Source organism: Buceros rhinoceros, unplaced genomic scaffold (assembly GCF_000710305.1).
Source record: "Buceros rhinoceros silvestris isolate BGI_N320 unplaced genomic scaffold, ASM71030v1 scaffold8363, whole genome shotgun sequence".
Taxonomy (NCBI): Eukaryota; Metazoa; Chordata; class Aves; order Bucerotiformes; family Bucerotidae; genus Buceros; species Buceros rhinoceros.
This window is the reverse complement of record NW_010404164.1, coordinates 24,409-41,729: the sequence shown is the minus strand read 5'-3', so window position 1 is coordinate 41,729 and position 17,321 is coordinate 24,409. Positions and strand designations below refer to the sequence as shown.

At 43.3% G+C, this 17,321-nt stretch overlaps 1 protein-coding gene across 1 annotated transcript in view; it reads left to right on the top strand.

The window, feature by feature from the left end:
* Positions 1-5,685: 5,685 nt before the first annotated feature.
* The window catches only part of LPCAT2 (lysophosphatidylcholine acyltransferase 2), a gene marked incomplete at its 5' end in the record, with an annotated part of 23,120 nt that continues 11,484 nt past the window's right edge, over positions 5,686-17,321 (top strand). The window contains 9 exons of the mRNA XM_010133262.1: positions 5,686-5,825; positions 6,649-6,866; positions 7,780-7,892; positions 10,520-10,580; positions 11,525-11,583; positions 12,881-12,915; positions 15,196-15,250; positions 16,655-16,737; positions 17,273-17,320. Coding sequence (XP_010131564.1) covers positions 5,686-5,825; positions 6,649-6,866; positions 7,780-7,892; positions 10,520-10,580; positions 11,525-11,583; positions 12,881-12,915; positions 15,196-15,250; positions 16,655-16,737; positions 17,273-17,320 — 812 coding nt within the window. The remainder of the gene's footprint in view (positions 5,826-6,648; positions 6,867-7,779; positions 7,893-10,519; positions 10,581-11,524; positions 11,584-12,880; positions 12,916-15,195; positions 15,251-16,654; positions 16,738-17,272; position 17,321) is intronic.

Sequence of the window (17,321 nt, the reverse complement as noted above, 5' to 3'; positions counted from 1 at the left end):
AAGCAAAGGTGCAAAAGGCGTTCTGGGTAAAATAACCCTGTTTTTTGAAATGAAGTTCTTCATGCCATCGCTCCTCAGAGTCCACAAGCTCCATGCTGGCTCTCCTCGCGCACACAGGCTTGTCAACTTTCACTTAAATTCTAACAGTAGACGTGCAACAGGCTTTTAAAAATATTTGCATGGTCATTACAGGTACCCGTTACTGCTAGAGAAAACAGGAGCCCTGTCTGACTCCGTTATCCCTCCTGTTTGAACCACAAGAATGAAATACTGTCCGTCTCCCCCTTGTGTCAGATGGCTCAGCTCTAGAGCGAAGTGATGGTACCTTCTCTCTGATATGATAAGCTAAACCAGAAAATAGCTTTTTACATTAATCTTGTTTCAGATGCTTAACTCACTTCAGACTGATTCTATGCATGGGGTTGGGGGGAAAGTTAGTTTCTTGGTTCCACCTTGCAGTGCGGACAACAAGAAAGCTCTCCCCCATTCCACTGGGTTGTCACTGGGTGAACTGAACTAGGCTTCTGAGCTGAATGCTGTCCCAGTACAGCTTGTGTTCACGCACACACCAGACTTACGGGGTATTTCCCCAGTTAAGAAAGCAAACAGTATTTCTGGGCTTTGATTTTTGAAAGCATTCTCTTTAAAGATTGAGGTTATGAACTGACACCTCAGTGAGGACAATGAGGATGTCAGTGTGCAGCTGCACTTACAGCATTTTCTGCGGATTGTTACAAATATCTGAGGCTGCTGCGCAACCAAATATTTCATGTTTCATACAGCTCTTCCTCAAGTTATAAACAGTGTTTCCCCTGAAGGTAGCTGGGTGGAGGAAACGTGAGAAACCTGGAAAAGAGTTCTAAACCCTTTTATCCCATATGTTTTACCAGCAGCCTGAAACACATTTCAAGTGCATCTGAACCAGCAGCCGTAGGCCTGAACCCTGAGATAAAGAAACCAGTTTCTTAATGAAGTTCCAGAAATGGACAGCTTTCTGTGCTGTCTTCTTTCTGGAGGATGCACAGACCACTTTCAGAAGCTTGCTGTTCAGAGCCAGAGTGGCCATTTGAGCTATAATACATATATCCTGCTTTTTCCCGTCAGGAGGAAAGGATGAAACACGTGCTATGTTTTAAAGCAAGATACGCTCCATACATAACTCCAGAATGCGGCTGGTAGGAAAAGCACCAGACTGGGTCAGGGCCAAGTGCTAGTGAGCTCTGAAGCAAAATTGCAGTAGTCACAGAATTTTAAAGCAGGAAGGCACAGGAGGGACATGAGACAACCTGTCTGTACGTGGGTTGCTCTCTTCTGTTAACACCCCCTCCCCCCCCGCCCTGCAGTCCTAGGGACCAGGATACTTCGACTGTCTGCTTTCTCCTGTAAAGCCCTGCTCCGCTCGTGCCCAGCACTGCGTCTTCACTGGGAAGTGAAGCCTCACCAGAGAGAGTTACTATAAACTTCAAAAAGAGAAGCGTCCCGTCTCTTTCCATTTAAACAAAGTGCAGCGTATCCACTGCTGCCTGTTAAAGGATTGTTGTGGTTTATTCCCCCTATTCTACACTGCTTTAACATACACCAATAACAGATACAACTCCAAAACCTGCTCTGGGAGCCCAGAGCCGGGCTGTCCTGGGCTGGTGAACTCCTTGAATGTAAAGGCTGCTCTCCCCTGCTGAATGGAGCTTGAAAGTGAGACAGGCTGGCTGGCTGCATTTCCTTCTGCTTCAAATATAAAAATAGGCTGCAGCCAGGCTGAAAAGCGGAGAGAGAAGATGTTAGGAGTTTTTTGCCACTCCTGGACTTGCTGATAGCTTACCAGCCAATGAGAGTTCTGTTCGTCTTCAGAATGTGCAAAACAAGGATCAGGTGTGTTGTGCTAAACATCTGCACGTGCCCAAACAAAAAAAACAGTTGCTCAAACAGTTCTGGTTTCCATCCTCTGACTGAAGTTGGCTGCGATTCATTCTTGGGATTTTTGATTTTTTTTTAGCTTTAGTTCTGTTCATCCTCATTGCTCACCCACCCTCCTGACTTCTGAACTGCAACTGCAAAGCACAAGTACTAGCAAAGTCATGACTAGCCTGCACTTTATTCAGAGGAGATGCTCAGTGGATTTGGGAACTGGTGAACTACCTAACGGCACAGCCAGCGTGCTAAAAGCGTTGTGTGTACCCCTGTGCTTGGAAGCAAGCAACTAGACTGCCTGGCAGAGCTGTGACATGCTCTGGACGCTCGTGCAAGACCCTGTCTTGCTATGCATGTCCTGCTTTGAGAGACAGTCCATGCTAAAAGCGTTGTGTGTACCCCTGTGCTTGGAAGCAAGCAACTAGACTGCCTGGCAGAGCTGTGACATGCTCTGGACGCTCGTGCAAGACCCTGTCATGACATGCATGTCCTGCTTCGAGAGACAGTCCGTCTGATCACAGTTTCAGGTGTCAGAGGCGTTCGGTTGGTGTTGGGCTTCGTTCTGGTCCCCACTCTGCTCTGCTGCTGCTCCGTAGGTAACTTGTCAGGAGCTGCAGTTGACCAGAATATCAAACTGAATTCTGTGGCTTTCTGGTAGAGCTGCTTTCCCCCTTCCCCAGTTCCTGGCATCAGTGACAGTATGATCCCGTGTATTGCTCAAGGGTCAGTCAGCTGTGGGACTGCAGGGATGACTGCAGGCATCTGCCACAACGGCGGTGACAGGCTGTGCAGCTCAAAGCACCCTGGTGACTCCAAATGTGGGAAGAGGTTTTTTGGATGACTCGGAAGAATTATCTTTGTGATTACTGCGTACAGAAGCTGGACTGGCTCTGAGCCTACTTAGCTGTTAGTAAACTTTGAACCTCTGTTTCTTCTGTATGTTTTTCTCCTATACTTTTTCCTCCCTCGCCTACCTTGACCTTTCTCTTTTCTGTCCTTTTCTTACCCTTCTCTGGAGCTGATGGAGCAGAAATCAACTCTGCCTCATTACACAGTGACCTAGAAAGCCAACAGCCTTTTGCATCAGCAAATCAGTACCACCTGCACATCTGCCTAAATTAGATTAATGAATTTATTAAAGCTTTGAGGAAGGGATTGTTTTGCTTTTGTTATTGCATCCTTTATTTTTCATTGTAGGTCAGTGCGAATATATTATTCTTTTTTTCATAAAGAAAAAAAGTTAAGTCAAAACACACTGATGTATGCTTATGTTGCCCACTCCGGCTAACTGAATGCAGCTGAAATGTTGAACTGGGACTGCAGATCTCAGGACAAGAGGATGCATGTGGAGGAAGAAAGACACATCTGATCTGAGGAGACAAGCAAAGAGTCTTGCTTGGTTTAACTTGGTACCTGACATTCAAATTCACCACAACAGGCACCAAATAGAGTGGGAGCAATCGATCTCCAGGGCTAAATCTCTCATTCCCAGCTGCTGGACCCATTTCTGTGATCCAGAGCAGTCCTCTTCCTGTTGTCCATGAAGTTAGGGTTAGAATTTTGTAGCTAGTTATACAAATCTGTTACATAAAAGAAGGAAGTAATCATACCTGAATATTCAGCTCTCTCCTGGAAACATAGGCCATGGCAGCGCTTACAGAACAGAAGCATCACCACTGTGTACCTGCTTCTCATGCTTACCCTAATTTACACTGTGTGTCCACTGTCAGTTTGGTCTGTTGTCGCTGTGCCTGTTGTAATACAGAACTGAGTCCCGAAGGCCCAGAATTCCTGCTCATCCTCATCACTGTCACAGAGGTCAGAGCCACAGCCTAGAGCCTCTCCTGAATATTGACCAGAGACAGTAAGAGGACGTTATGTGAAGAAGGAAGAGATTTGGTGGGGAGGGAAAGGCCTGTGTTGATGAAAAGAACATTAGAACCAAGCTACTTTATCAAAGAATTGGGTAAATAATACTCAAAGATGTTTATATTCCAAATGTACTACAAACACTTGTTCCTTTTTAAAGAGATAAATTAATATCCGCTGTGGTGCTTAATAATCATAGCTCAAGTACCTAAGTTGCAAACTAATTTGTAAAACTTACTTATCATTAAAAGCCTTGCCTTTCCTGTGCAGTAAGTAGCCATTGCTAAGCTGCTGATTAGGCAGGCTGATCTGGGGAGAGGAACACTGCTGGTCAGTTAGAGATTTCCTTAAAAAAACAGTAAGCTCACGAGCCTAAGTGAAACTAGCCTAACTCGTCTTCAGTAACTTCCATCATACTTCTGAGGGGGTGGAGCTGTCCGTCTGTGACCAGTGATGCTCTCGCATATAAGTTTTGAGGGACTTGAGAAACACAGGCCAAAGAAAATAAAAAAATCACTATTGCAGCTCCACTTGGGCGGGTGTTGTTTGGTGGGTGTGTCTGCGCACAGGGCTGGTCCTCAGCGGGGAGTGGTAGCTGCGCTGGGCCGGGTACCAGACGGAGTTGAACCGTTCATTAGCTTACCAGCAAGGCTCGGCAGTGACTCCTGTGTGCTAACCCAGCTCAGCCGCCTCCCCGACGCGTGCCTGCTCGATCTGCATACTGCTGTGTTGCACCATAACAGCCAACCTTCAGGATATAGTTTCTAAACTAATTTACCGGGGTAAAACAATAAAGGATTTCTTCCTGCCCTGCCCTGTGCCACAGCTGCCTGTTACAACCTTGTGCCAATACACCCGTTTCCCGGAGCCATGCATGAAAAAAGGCAAGCTAAAAATTCCTTAGGTGGGGCTGGGGGTGCTATTTGAGGATGATTGGCAACCAGGGTGTGGTTAGTGATTCTCCTTCCCTCCACTCCCCTTACAAACGTACGTGGAGAACTGATGAAGCAGAGAACAGTCTTGGATCTGGTTTGTGCTGGTTTTGCTACTCAGCGTGGCTGGCCGTGAGCACAGCAGAATTCTCCCAGCAGATCTGCTTCAAGATGAAGCAAGCTAAGTAACAGTTTCCCAGTTGTGGGGAGGAAGGGAACTGAGCTTTCTAAGGTCTTCTGGGCAATTCAAGGAGGTCCTAGCACAGAGGCTAATATCCCAGATGCTTCAAACAGGAGGTAACAGGTTCATAATCAGAAGGGTTCTGCTGGGTGTTTACAGCAGGTAGGGAGCAAACCACTGCCAAAGGTGATGAGCCAAGAGCTGCCACAACAGCTTCAACAGTAAAGTCATAACTTTGCCGTAAACCACCGCTTTGGTTCCACTGAAAACTCCGTTCTGCACAAGTCCCAGCGAGGAGAAATGAAGCCATGCCGCATGTGCGCTCCAAGCAGTAGTAGTGAGGCTCACTTGCAGCAATCGTGTGACTCAGAGCTGTCATTTTGAAAGGGCAAGAGTACAGTGTAGTCATCCTAACAATCCCACTTGGCCCCTAGACAGAAGGCTCTGGAGTGGCGGTACGGACCAGCTGGGCAGGCTCCGCTGAGCTGCTGCACACCAAGTACAAACTAAAGCCACCAAATGCGGTTTACCCTCTCCGTCTAACAACATCCAAGGCAAAACCTCAAATACTCAGATGTTCCAGTTCTACCAGAAATGGGAACCCAGAAGTGAAAATGAAATGCTGTGGATGACTGACTTCCCCGTACGATCACTGGGATCGTTCATGCTTCCCTTACCAAATCCCACAGCAGTAATGTTAGTATTTTACACTCCGTGTCATCCGACTGCCCAGGTGGTGGTCATGTTGATAGCATTTCTTAAGATTTCTTAAGGTTTTTCCCTCTTGTTTTCCAGACTGTTCTCCAGGGGATCATTTTGTTACCCCTCCGTGGCATAGGCATCGCATTCATTTTACTGCTTGCATGGCTGTTTGCATCTATTGCAACTTTCCGTCACCCCGGAAAAGGATCTGTGCCACTTAAAGGATGGAGAAGGTAAAAAGTGACCAATATTTGTGAAAACTGTGTGCCTTTTTTGTTACTTTTTTTTTTTTTTCAGGGAAACAACTTTTTGGTAAGTGTATTTTACAACAACAATGGAGTTTTTTAAATTGATTTTCAATTGTGTTGAGACTAAAACAAATCTGTGTAAAAATCTTTTATGGACTCTTTGTAAGCCAGGACTTATTTTAGTAACAGTACTGATAGGAATATACAAGGAAAGAAACTCATTAAGAAAAGCATTCAGTAACGTCACACAGGCTGGATTTCTTTGTCATTCCTGCCATGCTGTCATTTATGACAAAATCAGCTCTGACAGCTCCTCTCTCAGCTAGGTTGCCCTCAAAGGAGTATTTTACAGTTGCCTCTGTGGGTTCTGGGTTCCAGCTGGTCAGCTTCTGACCTCAGGGTAAGGAAGTTACTTCCCTTCTAGCTGCTGCATTGCGGCCGCCCACAGGAGGTGGAGACATGGGAAGTGAAATCTAACAAGGCTGAGAGGTTACAGAGGGTCCCTTGAAGGCAACATGTCACCTACTGAGGGAACGCATTCCAGAAGTGGAAGAGTGTCATTTAATCTTGTTTAAAAGTGATAGTAAAAGAACAGTGCCAGAGTTCCCCAAATTCTTACAAAAATTACACTTTTCTGGTAATTACCCACCCTCCCCTCACAGCAGCGTTATGCCACAACGCTATATAACATACGTGCCTGGCCCCAGCGCTGGTGAGAGCTAGGGAATCTCTTATGGGCTCTTCTTTTGAAGGACAAAAGACATGCTGATTCTAAGATGGATGGTATTTTTGTGTTTCTGTTTACAAGGAGGATGATCCAGACAACCCTCTCATGCCTCACTCGTACCTTGTTCTTCGTAATGGGTTTCCAAGTGAAAGTAAAAGGGAAAAGAGCAAGTCTGCGGGAAGCCCCAATCTTTGTTGCAGCTCCTCATTCAAGCTTTTTTGATGCCATTATTTCCGCCCTAACTGGAATGCCATCGATAGTGTCTAGAGCTGAGAACCTGTCAACTCCGGTATTTGGCAGTAAGTATTTATGGAAAAATAAAATGTTAGGAGTCAGCAATTTGACATGAGGCCAAAAATATCCTCCCCAGAAGTGATTTAAGGACAGACATTTTTAAAAACTTAGATTCCAAAGACACTGACTGATTATTTCCAGTGAAATTCCTGTGACGAGTTCAGATATGAAATATAATACCACTTTAAATGTGCTTTATACTGAAAATGTGTTTTGCAACTGCTTGGGCTTCTCTTACAGTTCTCCCAGTGGGTAGCTGTTAAGAAATCTGTTTGAATACTGTAATTTCACAGTGTGGCCCACAAATGTAGAACACGGATTAGCGAAGGTCATTTCAAAACAGACCCAAACCACAGCAGTCTGGAAAATACCCTATTTGTAAGTTTAAACTTGCAGGCACTGTTACGGATTTTTTTTAATGGGAGTCAAACCAGGAAAGAATAAAAAAGAAGTTACTCAAAAAGGAAATGCAGGGAACGGAAAAGATTAGATGACTCATGCTTCTATTATTCTCTCCTCCTTTTGGCACTAAAAGAATCCCTGTTTGCATTATTACTAGAATCAGCTGTAGACTTTCTGCTGGCAGTACAGTAACCCAGGAGGTAACACAGAAAAGTGTCTTTGTGGAAACTGTGAAAACGCTCAGTGAAAAATAACAGCACTGTTAGTAGAATGTGTTTGGCGTGTTTACACCTCCTGCAAAGCCCCTCAGCTGGCAGCGTAGGTACATCTTCCATGTCTTACTCCCTGTTTTACAGAATGAGGATCACAACAACACCCTTATCTATTCAGTCTGAGAGCTGTGTTGCAGATTCTGTCTCCTAGTATGAGAATAACAAGGTTCAAGGTAGCCTTGAACCCCTTAGTGTTTTCTAAGCAGTAGTATAAGACAAATAAAAAGTTTTATCTCCTTCACAGCGATCTTAAGTTCCCTTCAGCCTGTATCAGTTTCTCGTCAAGACCCCGATTCACGGAAGAATACGGTCACCGAGATAACTAAGCGGGCGTTATCAGGAGGCCAGTGGCCACAGGTAAGAAATAAGAGTGCTACTGTTCTGTCCTGTGTTCATAATCCATACTCACCGTGCACCGTAATGCCACGAGTGCCCAGCTGAATGGGACTCTGTTGGTGCACGAAGATGAAGTCAGCTCTCAGGCGCAGGACTGGTTTGGGAAAGGAGGAACAGTGGGTGGTGCCCAGAAAAAGTCCTGTCATGACAAATGAAAATTTGTCAGTTGAAATCCAGCCAGTACCAACTGCTGTTCCAAGTGCCCTTGACTTTCTCTTTTCCCTGTTTGTCTTAGCACAGTGTCTTCAGAGAACTGGTAAGCGTGAATCAGCTAGCTCGTAGGTGAGCTGTGGTGCAGAGCTGTGCTCACAACAGTTCAGAGATGAGCAGCTGATGAGATGGGTAACTCAGGCTGACCAGCCTCCAGCATGAATGGTGCTTAAGCTTAAAACATCACTTTCACATGTGGACCATAGCAGAGGGGAAGCCCAGTTCACTCTTCAGGTTAACAACGCGCTAAACCCAGACTTTGTCAGTGATGGAAGACCTTTCTCCAAAGATACCCTCTGAACCCTCTGCTCTGAATTGGTTCTTAACTGCTTTTCTCAGGGTTAATTTACTTAAAAACTCAGTGAAGTGACTGGTTCAGTAGCTAACGTCACAAGAGCTCCTTAGTCATAGCCGGATACCTCCTCCAGGGCTGAGAAAAGGTTCTTTTCCTTCTCTTTTGTTCCAGTGACTGGCTCTTGAGGAAAATGTGAGAGAGAGAAGTGAAAATAGAGATTTCAGTAGCAGATATCTATGACAGCCAGACCTGAATACACTGCCCTATGTTCCGAATAGTCCCTAGAAACAGAGAACATTCAGGCAGGGAAAAAAAACACTTGCCACTTTGTTTGAAATGGCATTATTTAGGCAATTCATTCATCATTTTTACTTAGCAAGCACCTTACAAAAATATTTTTAGTTAGTGTTTAGGCCTCTTTAAATCATATATGCATTTTTGATAGGTGCCATAAATACTTTTAGAGCCTCCAGTGCATTTTTCAACTTGTCAGTTATATGGTGGATTTAAATACGCACATGTCAAAGCTAGGAAGGCTTTTTGGTTTGGTTTTTTTTGGGGGGTAATACTGTGCTTACAAACTACACTGATGCTTGTGATTTGCTGAACTGTGTGGATAAAGTGATTCCAGCAAAGCTCTGGCAGACCAAATCTCTGCAGAAAACAGCATGGGGAGGAAAGGGGAATTGGCTGTACACCAGTACTGCTCTTGGGATAAAAACTAGACCTGTATTATGGCATAAATACTCTGTGAGTCACAGAATCTGGAAATCACCAAGACCGAGTCAGCTGTGCAACAGGGGGTGTCACGGGGCGATTCCTACTTCTGTGCCCTGACCACACCACTCCTTTTTGGTTTGTTTTGAGAAACTTGATCACAAGATGATGTCTGTCATATCTTTGGAGTGCCTGGGCTGCATTCTTTTAGCACAATAGATAAGAAGAAGTAGCTGATTCCCCAGTCCCTCCTCCTCAAACCAAGACACAACAGTCTGGGCAGCTTATTAATAGCATGAGGTTCTGATTAGTGCTTTTCCCAACCCTGTACCAAAACAAAGGGGAAGTGGGGAATAATTACTTACTCTTGGTCAGTTACTCATACATTTTCTGGGGCTTAGGACATATGCTAAGCAGAAGCATATCCATTTTTGTGCCCATAGCCCTAGCGAACAATTTCTGATTACAGAATGTGTAGTCGAGGACTAACTAGATCGGTATGTGCTGCTGTCTGTCACACCTCAGAACAGCCTGTGTCTCTTGGGTGTGGCCTGAGGATGCCTCTGTCATCTGACCTTGACTTGTTCATTAAATGGGAGCACCCCCTGAACACTCTTCTGATCCAGACCAGTTCTTGTGCTGAGGGTTTTTTGGAATGCTGCTTATGACCCTGCAGCAAAGCTCCCTTGTCTTCCATAGGGGGCTGGATTCAGTGCGGCACGCTGCAGCTCACTGGGCATCTAATCCAGGATCTTTCAGACACTAATTCAGAAACCTTCTGGGTCCTTGGTGTGCCCGAGTCATTCAGATGCAGAGCCTCCCTAGGGGTGTGTAATGCCTTCAGAAGCACCTTCACAGATGCACATGCTCCCTCTGCCTTCTGCTGCTGCCCCTCAAGCTGTCGTCTCCTCACCACGGCTGGCACCTCACTCATGCAGATAGCATCTGCGCCTGTGAATGCTCTTCTGCACTCCACGTCAGCCCAGACCCTGGGTGTTTCTACACCCAGCAGTTCCGTAAGGAGCTGCAGGCAGAGGAACAATGCTCATATCGTTACCAACACTAAAGATTTCCAGTGACATGCCTGAAGCCTTTTATATCGTATTTCTGAGTGGACAAAGGCCTTTCCCCAGAACTCCTCTCTACGAAGCATTAGTTTCCAAATTAAGATGGATCAGGTTAATGTTACTGTGAGCACCCTTCAGCTTTTCCGTTCATTTCCTTTTGAAACAGTAGTGATACTCTTGTGGTGCAGTGTCACATGTCACAAAGCTTGCGTAAAAAGTCAGCCTGTAACTGATGTTGAAGTGTAACCTTTTTATGAAACGTGTGTGTCTATATGTATTTCTCTCTCTTTAAATCCAAGATATTGATTTTCCCAGAAGGCACCTGCACAAACCGATCTTGCCTGATCACATTTAAACAAGGTGAGAGATTTTGTTGCATTGTTAATGGAAAATAATATTAATTTAGTGGTTCTAGTAAGGCCTGTACTTCTGCAGGTACATCATCCACAACAGCACTGGTGTAATCTCTGGCGTCATTAACGTTTCGGTAGCACTACACCCACTCTTCAATACTAGGCAGTTTTCTTTTCTGATTTTTGGTATTTTGTACAATACAAAATACCTACGGTCTAGACTGTTAGTTGGTTGGAGTTTTTTTCTGGGCCCAGCTTTTTCTAATTTATTTACCCAGAAACTTGACTGTGATTATAATGAGATGAACTACCAAAGCACACGCTACTTACGGTGTTCTTTTATTTCAGCTGACAGTTATGCCATCTCAGATTCCTGTAAATTTTGCCACGCAAGACTTAGAAACCAAGTTATGAAATCTCGTTGCATAGTGCTTAGCAAGGCAGGCCAGCAGATTATTTTTAGCACAGCAAGGTACTTACAGCACCACGGATCATTACGTGGTTGTGCTGCGCTTCAGTTAAAGCCAGGTTGCTCTCCTTCCCTGTTGTCTTGGGTAGCAAAGTTACAAAACCAGTGCTACATGCTCAGATCCATATCACTTATGAGAAGGGTTCAGGAAATGCTCAACAGCCTTGTGAGCATCTAATCCTTTGAAATTAATGCCAGCCAATAGCAGAACATGAGTTCGAACAGTCTGGCAATCTCACACAGCTTTCTCCTTCAAATGAAGGCCATGATGTCTCCTGACATTGTGCTGGTTGTGCTGCTGATTTAAATGAAAGAAAAAACAAACCACAACAAAAAACTCACCACAATAAGAACACTTCCCATTCTTCTCACCTTTTTAAAAATTTCTCCTTCCAGATACCATGTCTTACCCGAACCACTTAAAACTCCCAGCTGCTGTATTCAGCTTAGTCTTAAGAATCAGTTCTAATTTGTGGTTGCAGGTGCCTTTGTTCCACGAGTCCCTGTACAACCCGTGTTGCTCCGATACCCCAACAAGCTGGTAAGCAGAACACTCTTCTATCACTAACTGGTAATATGGAAGTCCTGACGTTAACGGTACCTACGGTAAATATTTTGTGTTGTCACTGGAGAACCTATTGTCCTGACTGTAGCATAGGAGAGCTCCTGGAAGCAGCCAGGCTTCCCTTGGGGTCACCATGCTGTAGTTGCTATTCTGATTGTGAAAAACTTGCCGAGTTCTTAGCTGTAGTTGAAGTAAGGAGGGGGGGGGAGAGGGGGATGGGACATGGGAAAGCATTGCAGTGGAAGTTAGAAACCTCCTGCAAAACCACAGAGCCTGTACTTTACAGTCTAACATGCACACAACTTCCCCACGAGTCACCTTTTGGCTTTTTTTCTGTTTGGTTTTTTTTTTTGTTAATGCTCAAAATACTCTTACTGCCAAGGGGCTTGTAAAGTCTCTGTCCAAAAGCAGAGCTGAGCCATGCAGTACCCCTAACGCCCCCTCCGGAGGGCAGCTCTGCAGATGCTCCTTTCCATGCAACTTTCCCTTTTCCGGGAGTAAATGTTTATACACTTCTGCAAGGACGGGGGTGCAGACCCATGGCTCTGCTTCACTGACAGGTGTCACCCTGCGACACGAGTCTAGCAACTTGTTAATGGTTTTTAGTTATCCAGTCATCCAAATCCAGAAACGACCACACTTTTCATTCGTAATGGTTTTTAAGATGGAAAGAAGTGATTGTCACTGCTGTTGTTATTTACGAAGATTCCTTTGTTAAATCCTTTTACAGATCAATTTCAAAACTAAAGTGAACCGCTACAGCGGATTGGTATCGCATTTCACTCACAGGATTTAAGGATCTGTGGGATACACTCTAAAAATACATATATAAGTAGCAATAAATACAGACTAAGGGAAAAAGAAGGCAAAGCAAAAAAAGCAGAGCAAAACCATGATAGATTACCTGTGCAGAAATGTCCTTAGAAACTACATCTGTTGATGAGGGTGCCTTTCTAAAGGGACTGGCAGACTCCTCCAGATTATTTTTCCCTACTGCTGTTGTTTGGATCAGAATTAATGATTTAAAATATCTAAGTAGGTACACAAATCTTATTCCCAAGTGTTGATATTAACAAAATCTGCCATGTTGATTTCCACATTTTTAAGGCAAGGAATCCTAATCCCCTTGACACCTTTATTTTAGTTTTACTTCAGGACTATAAAACCATCATCTGTTTTCACTAAACTTGTGCCTGTTTTATAGTAACTTATCTGCTCTCTAACTTCTATCTGGTTTTGTCATACATTCCTGTGTTTGGTTTTTTTTCTGTAGGATACCGTGACCTGGACATGGCAGGGCTATTCTTTGTAAGTGTCTTAATCCTACAGAAAATTACACAGAGATTTTTCTTCCCGTTGTTAAACAGTCTGCCAAACAGATTCAGCTAAGCAAAGACACGTGTTCTTCTAGAGCTGTTTTTTATGAAGGGGAAGTACCTGCAGATAACGCTGTCATGCAGTAGATTTCACAGCCAACTGGCTAGAGAAAGCGTTTGCAAATGGGGGAGCATCATTTCCAGCTCTGCCATCGTTTAGTTTAATTTTCTCCTATGTTTTGCACATTACACTAGAGCAACAGAAAGATTGGGAATTCTTTTGCTTTGGGAAACAATTATAGTAATCAAAACCCATAGATGTTTGCGGTTTCTTACATGGTATACAAACAATAGAAAACCAAATGTTATTTTCTCCCCCCTGTTTATTCACTCCTCCATCTCATTTGAAGCCATGTGAGAGAAAATTTAAAAAATGGGAAGAAGTAGTATTAATTTTCCCCATCCTTCCCCACTGAAACACCTAGGATTTTTATTTTTACTTGACTAAACAAAAGCAATTCTTTAGTGTGAAGAGGCTATATATATAATATCTGACATTGAAATAATGAAAAATATTTCAATAAACCAGTTAGGCAATGGAACTGTGTTTATTCTCAACACACAGGTGGCCTTCTAATATGCTAGAATATTTTATTAAAGTATTAAAAACCCTTTACAACTGCATTGAAAATATGTCTGGAAAATGCTTTTCACCTTATAAACATTCATTAAAATATGGATTTGCAGAATGTGGAATATGCAGTGTATCTACATGCAGCAGTTCTGATTTACCAAGTGACTCAAATTTTTAAGGCAATGAATTTTGAAACATGTCTGAACTACTGGAGCAGGTCATAAACACCTTTTAAACTATCGTTAGTTAATGCTAGCACCTACACACTTGTACACTGGGCGTTCTGAAAGCTGACCGCGATGAAAAATGTCCATCTCAGTTTGCCAAGAGTTTTTTGCTGTTAGTATTACTGCTGTGAGTTACCAGCAAACAGTGTGGGGAACACTGCGTACTCCAGGTGTCCCCTGTGAAGGAGCTATGTGGAAGATTGCAAAGGAGCTTTGTCTTCAGCTGTGAGAGCTGGAGCAGGAAGAGGTGGAGAGAGAAGTGAAATTAGAAGTGTTCCTGTGGAAGGGAGGGGGTGCACATTCCCTAAAGACTGAGAAATGCTCTAAGCCTGGCAGCTGGATGATGGGGCTCAGATCAAAACCTGTGAGAAGACAAAAGGAACAGCTTGGCCGAGTCATGGGAAGAGAAGGGATGGATGGGGTAGAATCTAGAGATTCTTTGCAAATATAAGTGGAACTGGGAGAAGAACCTCCACCACGCAAACCTGCAGATCACAAAACGTGGAACTGTCACACTCTGTAAAAGTTCTTGCATATTGCAGCCAGGATGGATAATACCAGTCTCCTCCTGACCCAGTTTCTGCTTTCACTTACTACCTCCTTCTGACTCTTGTGCCTTACTGGGAGGAATACCTAATGTTATGTGTTAGAAAATCAAGTGTTAATAGTGAAATCCTGCAAAAAGTAGAAAGAACCCCTTAGCTGTTCTCCTGTCTTCTCCTTTCCTTTTGTCCAAAACCACAGAAGAAAGAGTTCTTGAAGGTTTGCTATTGTAATTTACCTGATTTTAAGTAAAGACCAAATGTGCATCTCTGCTGAAGCATCACAGTGAAAAGAACAGATCAGAAGTGGAAATGACTATGCTTATCCTCTTCCACAGTTTCTTCCTCTCCCCACCTGTTGATACTAAAATTGGTGACTTTTTCTAAAAGCACTGAACATACTGACACTACTGTAATGTGCAGACTGGCTAGCAAACACTAACAAGTCCCTGCTTCAGTTCTGCAGAAGGAAGTTACTAGTCCCATTTTGCAGATGAGATAATAGAAGATAAAGTAAAGCTACTTCTCAGAATCAAAGGTCTTAAAGCTTTAAAATCCAGTATGCGTTGACGTCTTTGAAGTAACATGTACACGTTTTGCTGGCCGAGGAACTGTATCGCATTGCTAATATGCATGACAAGAGAGATGGTGCCTGCTCAGCACGTAAGCAGCAGCTATATGCAGAAGCCCTGTAGAAAAATGCCAAAAGCAACATTTCAGGAAACTTCACTACAAGGTGCTTCCAAACCTTGCCCAGTATCGGGTGTGGTTTTGTCAATGCTTTAAATTTAAAGTTTCATCTACTGAAGTGCAAATACTTTGTTTTTAAAGAAGTAAACTGTATTTTTCTTCCTTCTCTTTGCCTGCAGAAAAGAGCTGTGTGTAATGACGCTGTGTCAGCTCTTCACAAGAGTGGAAGTGGAGGTAAGAACTAGAAATGTTTTTGCACTAAGATTCAGCAACCAGGGAATTTATGCTTTAATATAAATGCATTGATCAATTATCAGTCGCTGTTAGTGAACAATAAACAAATATCTCAGGAACAAGAACAGAATCAGCGTGAGTAATATATTTAGATTCCTTGTCCATATCTATATATCACTTAATCTGATGAGGTCCTAAAAGGAAGTTGTCAGAAATGCCTTTATTTTCAAGGCATTATAAAATCATTGCCAATTATCACCATATGCGTTTTACAGATGTCAAAACTAATAATTGTAATACGTTCTGTTAAAGGCAACAACTTCTTTTTCTCACCTCATTTCCCTGCTCCCTTCAAAGCATCCTTGTCTTCCTCACCAGCTTCCCAGACTGAACCCTAAAGGGTTTCTACAACTAAGAGCTTAAGGACTCCAATACTTGTACTGAGCCTTGTGTAATGCACCAGTTCCCTTGATCACTAAAAACAGCTGCACAGCACAAAGACAGGTGAATGACAACTGAAACAACAGACCCACTTTGTAATATCCGTAGGAACGTTCTGACTGCTCCCTATCGGGAGTCAACGCTCAAAACACAGCAGTGAGGAGCCAGAGAACTGTGGTGCCATCAGTCTGTCGTTGTGCTTCACCCTCCGCACCAGACCGCCGGGGATTCAGTGCGGCCTAAGTTGGTTTAGTAATCTTTAGCACTTTTTTAGCAAAATGCTACTTCAGCTTCTTACATACTAACACTGGATAAATCCTCAGCAGTAGCTGTGTTGCCATTTAGATATCTGGGATGTTTTGTAGGTTTGGAAGGAGAAGGGCTTGTTTTGTTACTTTCTACTTGGAGTTGTAAAATTTTACAGTATTTGTATGTGGTTAGTGCTCTACTTACAGTTCAGAACTAAGATTCCTTAACGTTTTTATCACAGAGGAAACTTTTCAGTCACATGCTGATGGATACAACTAACAGGTACAAGGTGGGACTGCAGTGTGTATCTAAAAACATTAAAAATCTCCATACACTCTTCCAGTATAATACATCACTTACAAAGGTTCTTTGTAAGGAGTGTGGAGTATTTCAGACTCATCCTTACCGAAGCAGTACGTAATTTTCTAACTAAGTATGCATTCATTACGCTTCTTTGGGGAGGCTAACTTTTCGTCTTAAAGCAGCTTCCTCCAGTCTTTAAGAGGTAGTTCTGGACTAAATCTCCTTTGTATGGCTGGAGCAGAAGAGCCGGAGTGGTTTGTGAGGTGGTGGAGACCTCCAGTGTCCAGTTCCTTCATTGCAGGGCTTTTTTTTTAACTCACTCTCCTCCCATTCCAAACAGTAACAACAAATTGTTCGTGTTGCTAATGAAGTGGTGACTATTGAACTGATTGGACAACTCATCTCTTTCAGTTTCTGCCTGTCCACGTGCCTACAGAGGAAGAAAAGAATGATCCCATCCTATTTGCCAACAGAGTCCGACAAACCATGGCAACGTATGTAATCAGTCATGAACAGAGTATCTTTGAACTCTGCATTTACGTCCACCAATTCTGTATATATCCCAGCCATAAAGTATCATTTAGTCAAGTCACAGATAGGGAATTGCTCTAGATTTTCACTAACAGGTGTCAGATTCCTACACTAAAACACCCCGATTGTTTTTATACAGCACGTAAAGAAAGTCGCCTTACACTGGAACGTAGTAAATTCAATTCATGGAAAGCTGCAATAAATTGCTCCCTTATTTGCTTGGCAAGAACAAGTGGGTGGTTTGTTCTCCAGGGTTACTGGGCTGCATTTGCAAGACTGTAAACCTTAAAACATCGTGGCGCTGCCATAATGTAGTTTCACAGTTTCACCAGATGGTATGTATTGCTTTATCCTACTTGCAGCACTGCAAGAATGATTTATCCTTGGGTTTGTATATTCACATTAAAGCCAAACTGAGTCAGAAAAGGGAAACAGTCAACTAAAAGCAATTTTAATATATGAGATTGATTTTTTTCTTTTTCCTTAATTTTGTTTCAGTGCTTTGAATGTGCCAGTCACTGATCACACTTTTGAAGACTGCAGACTG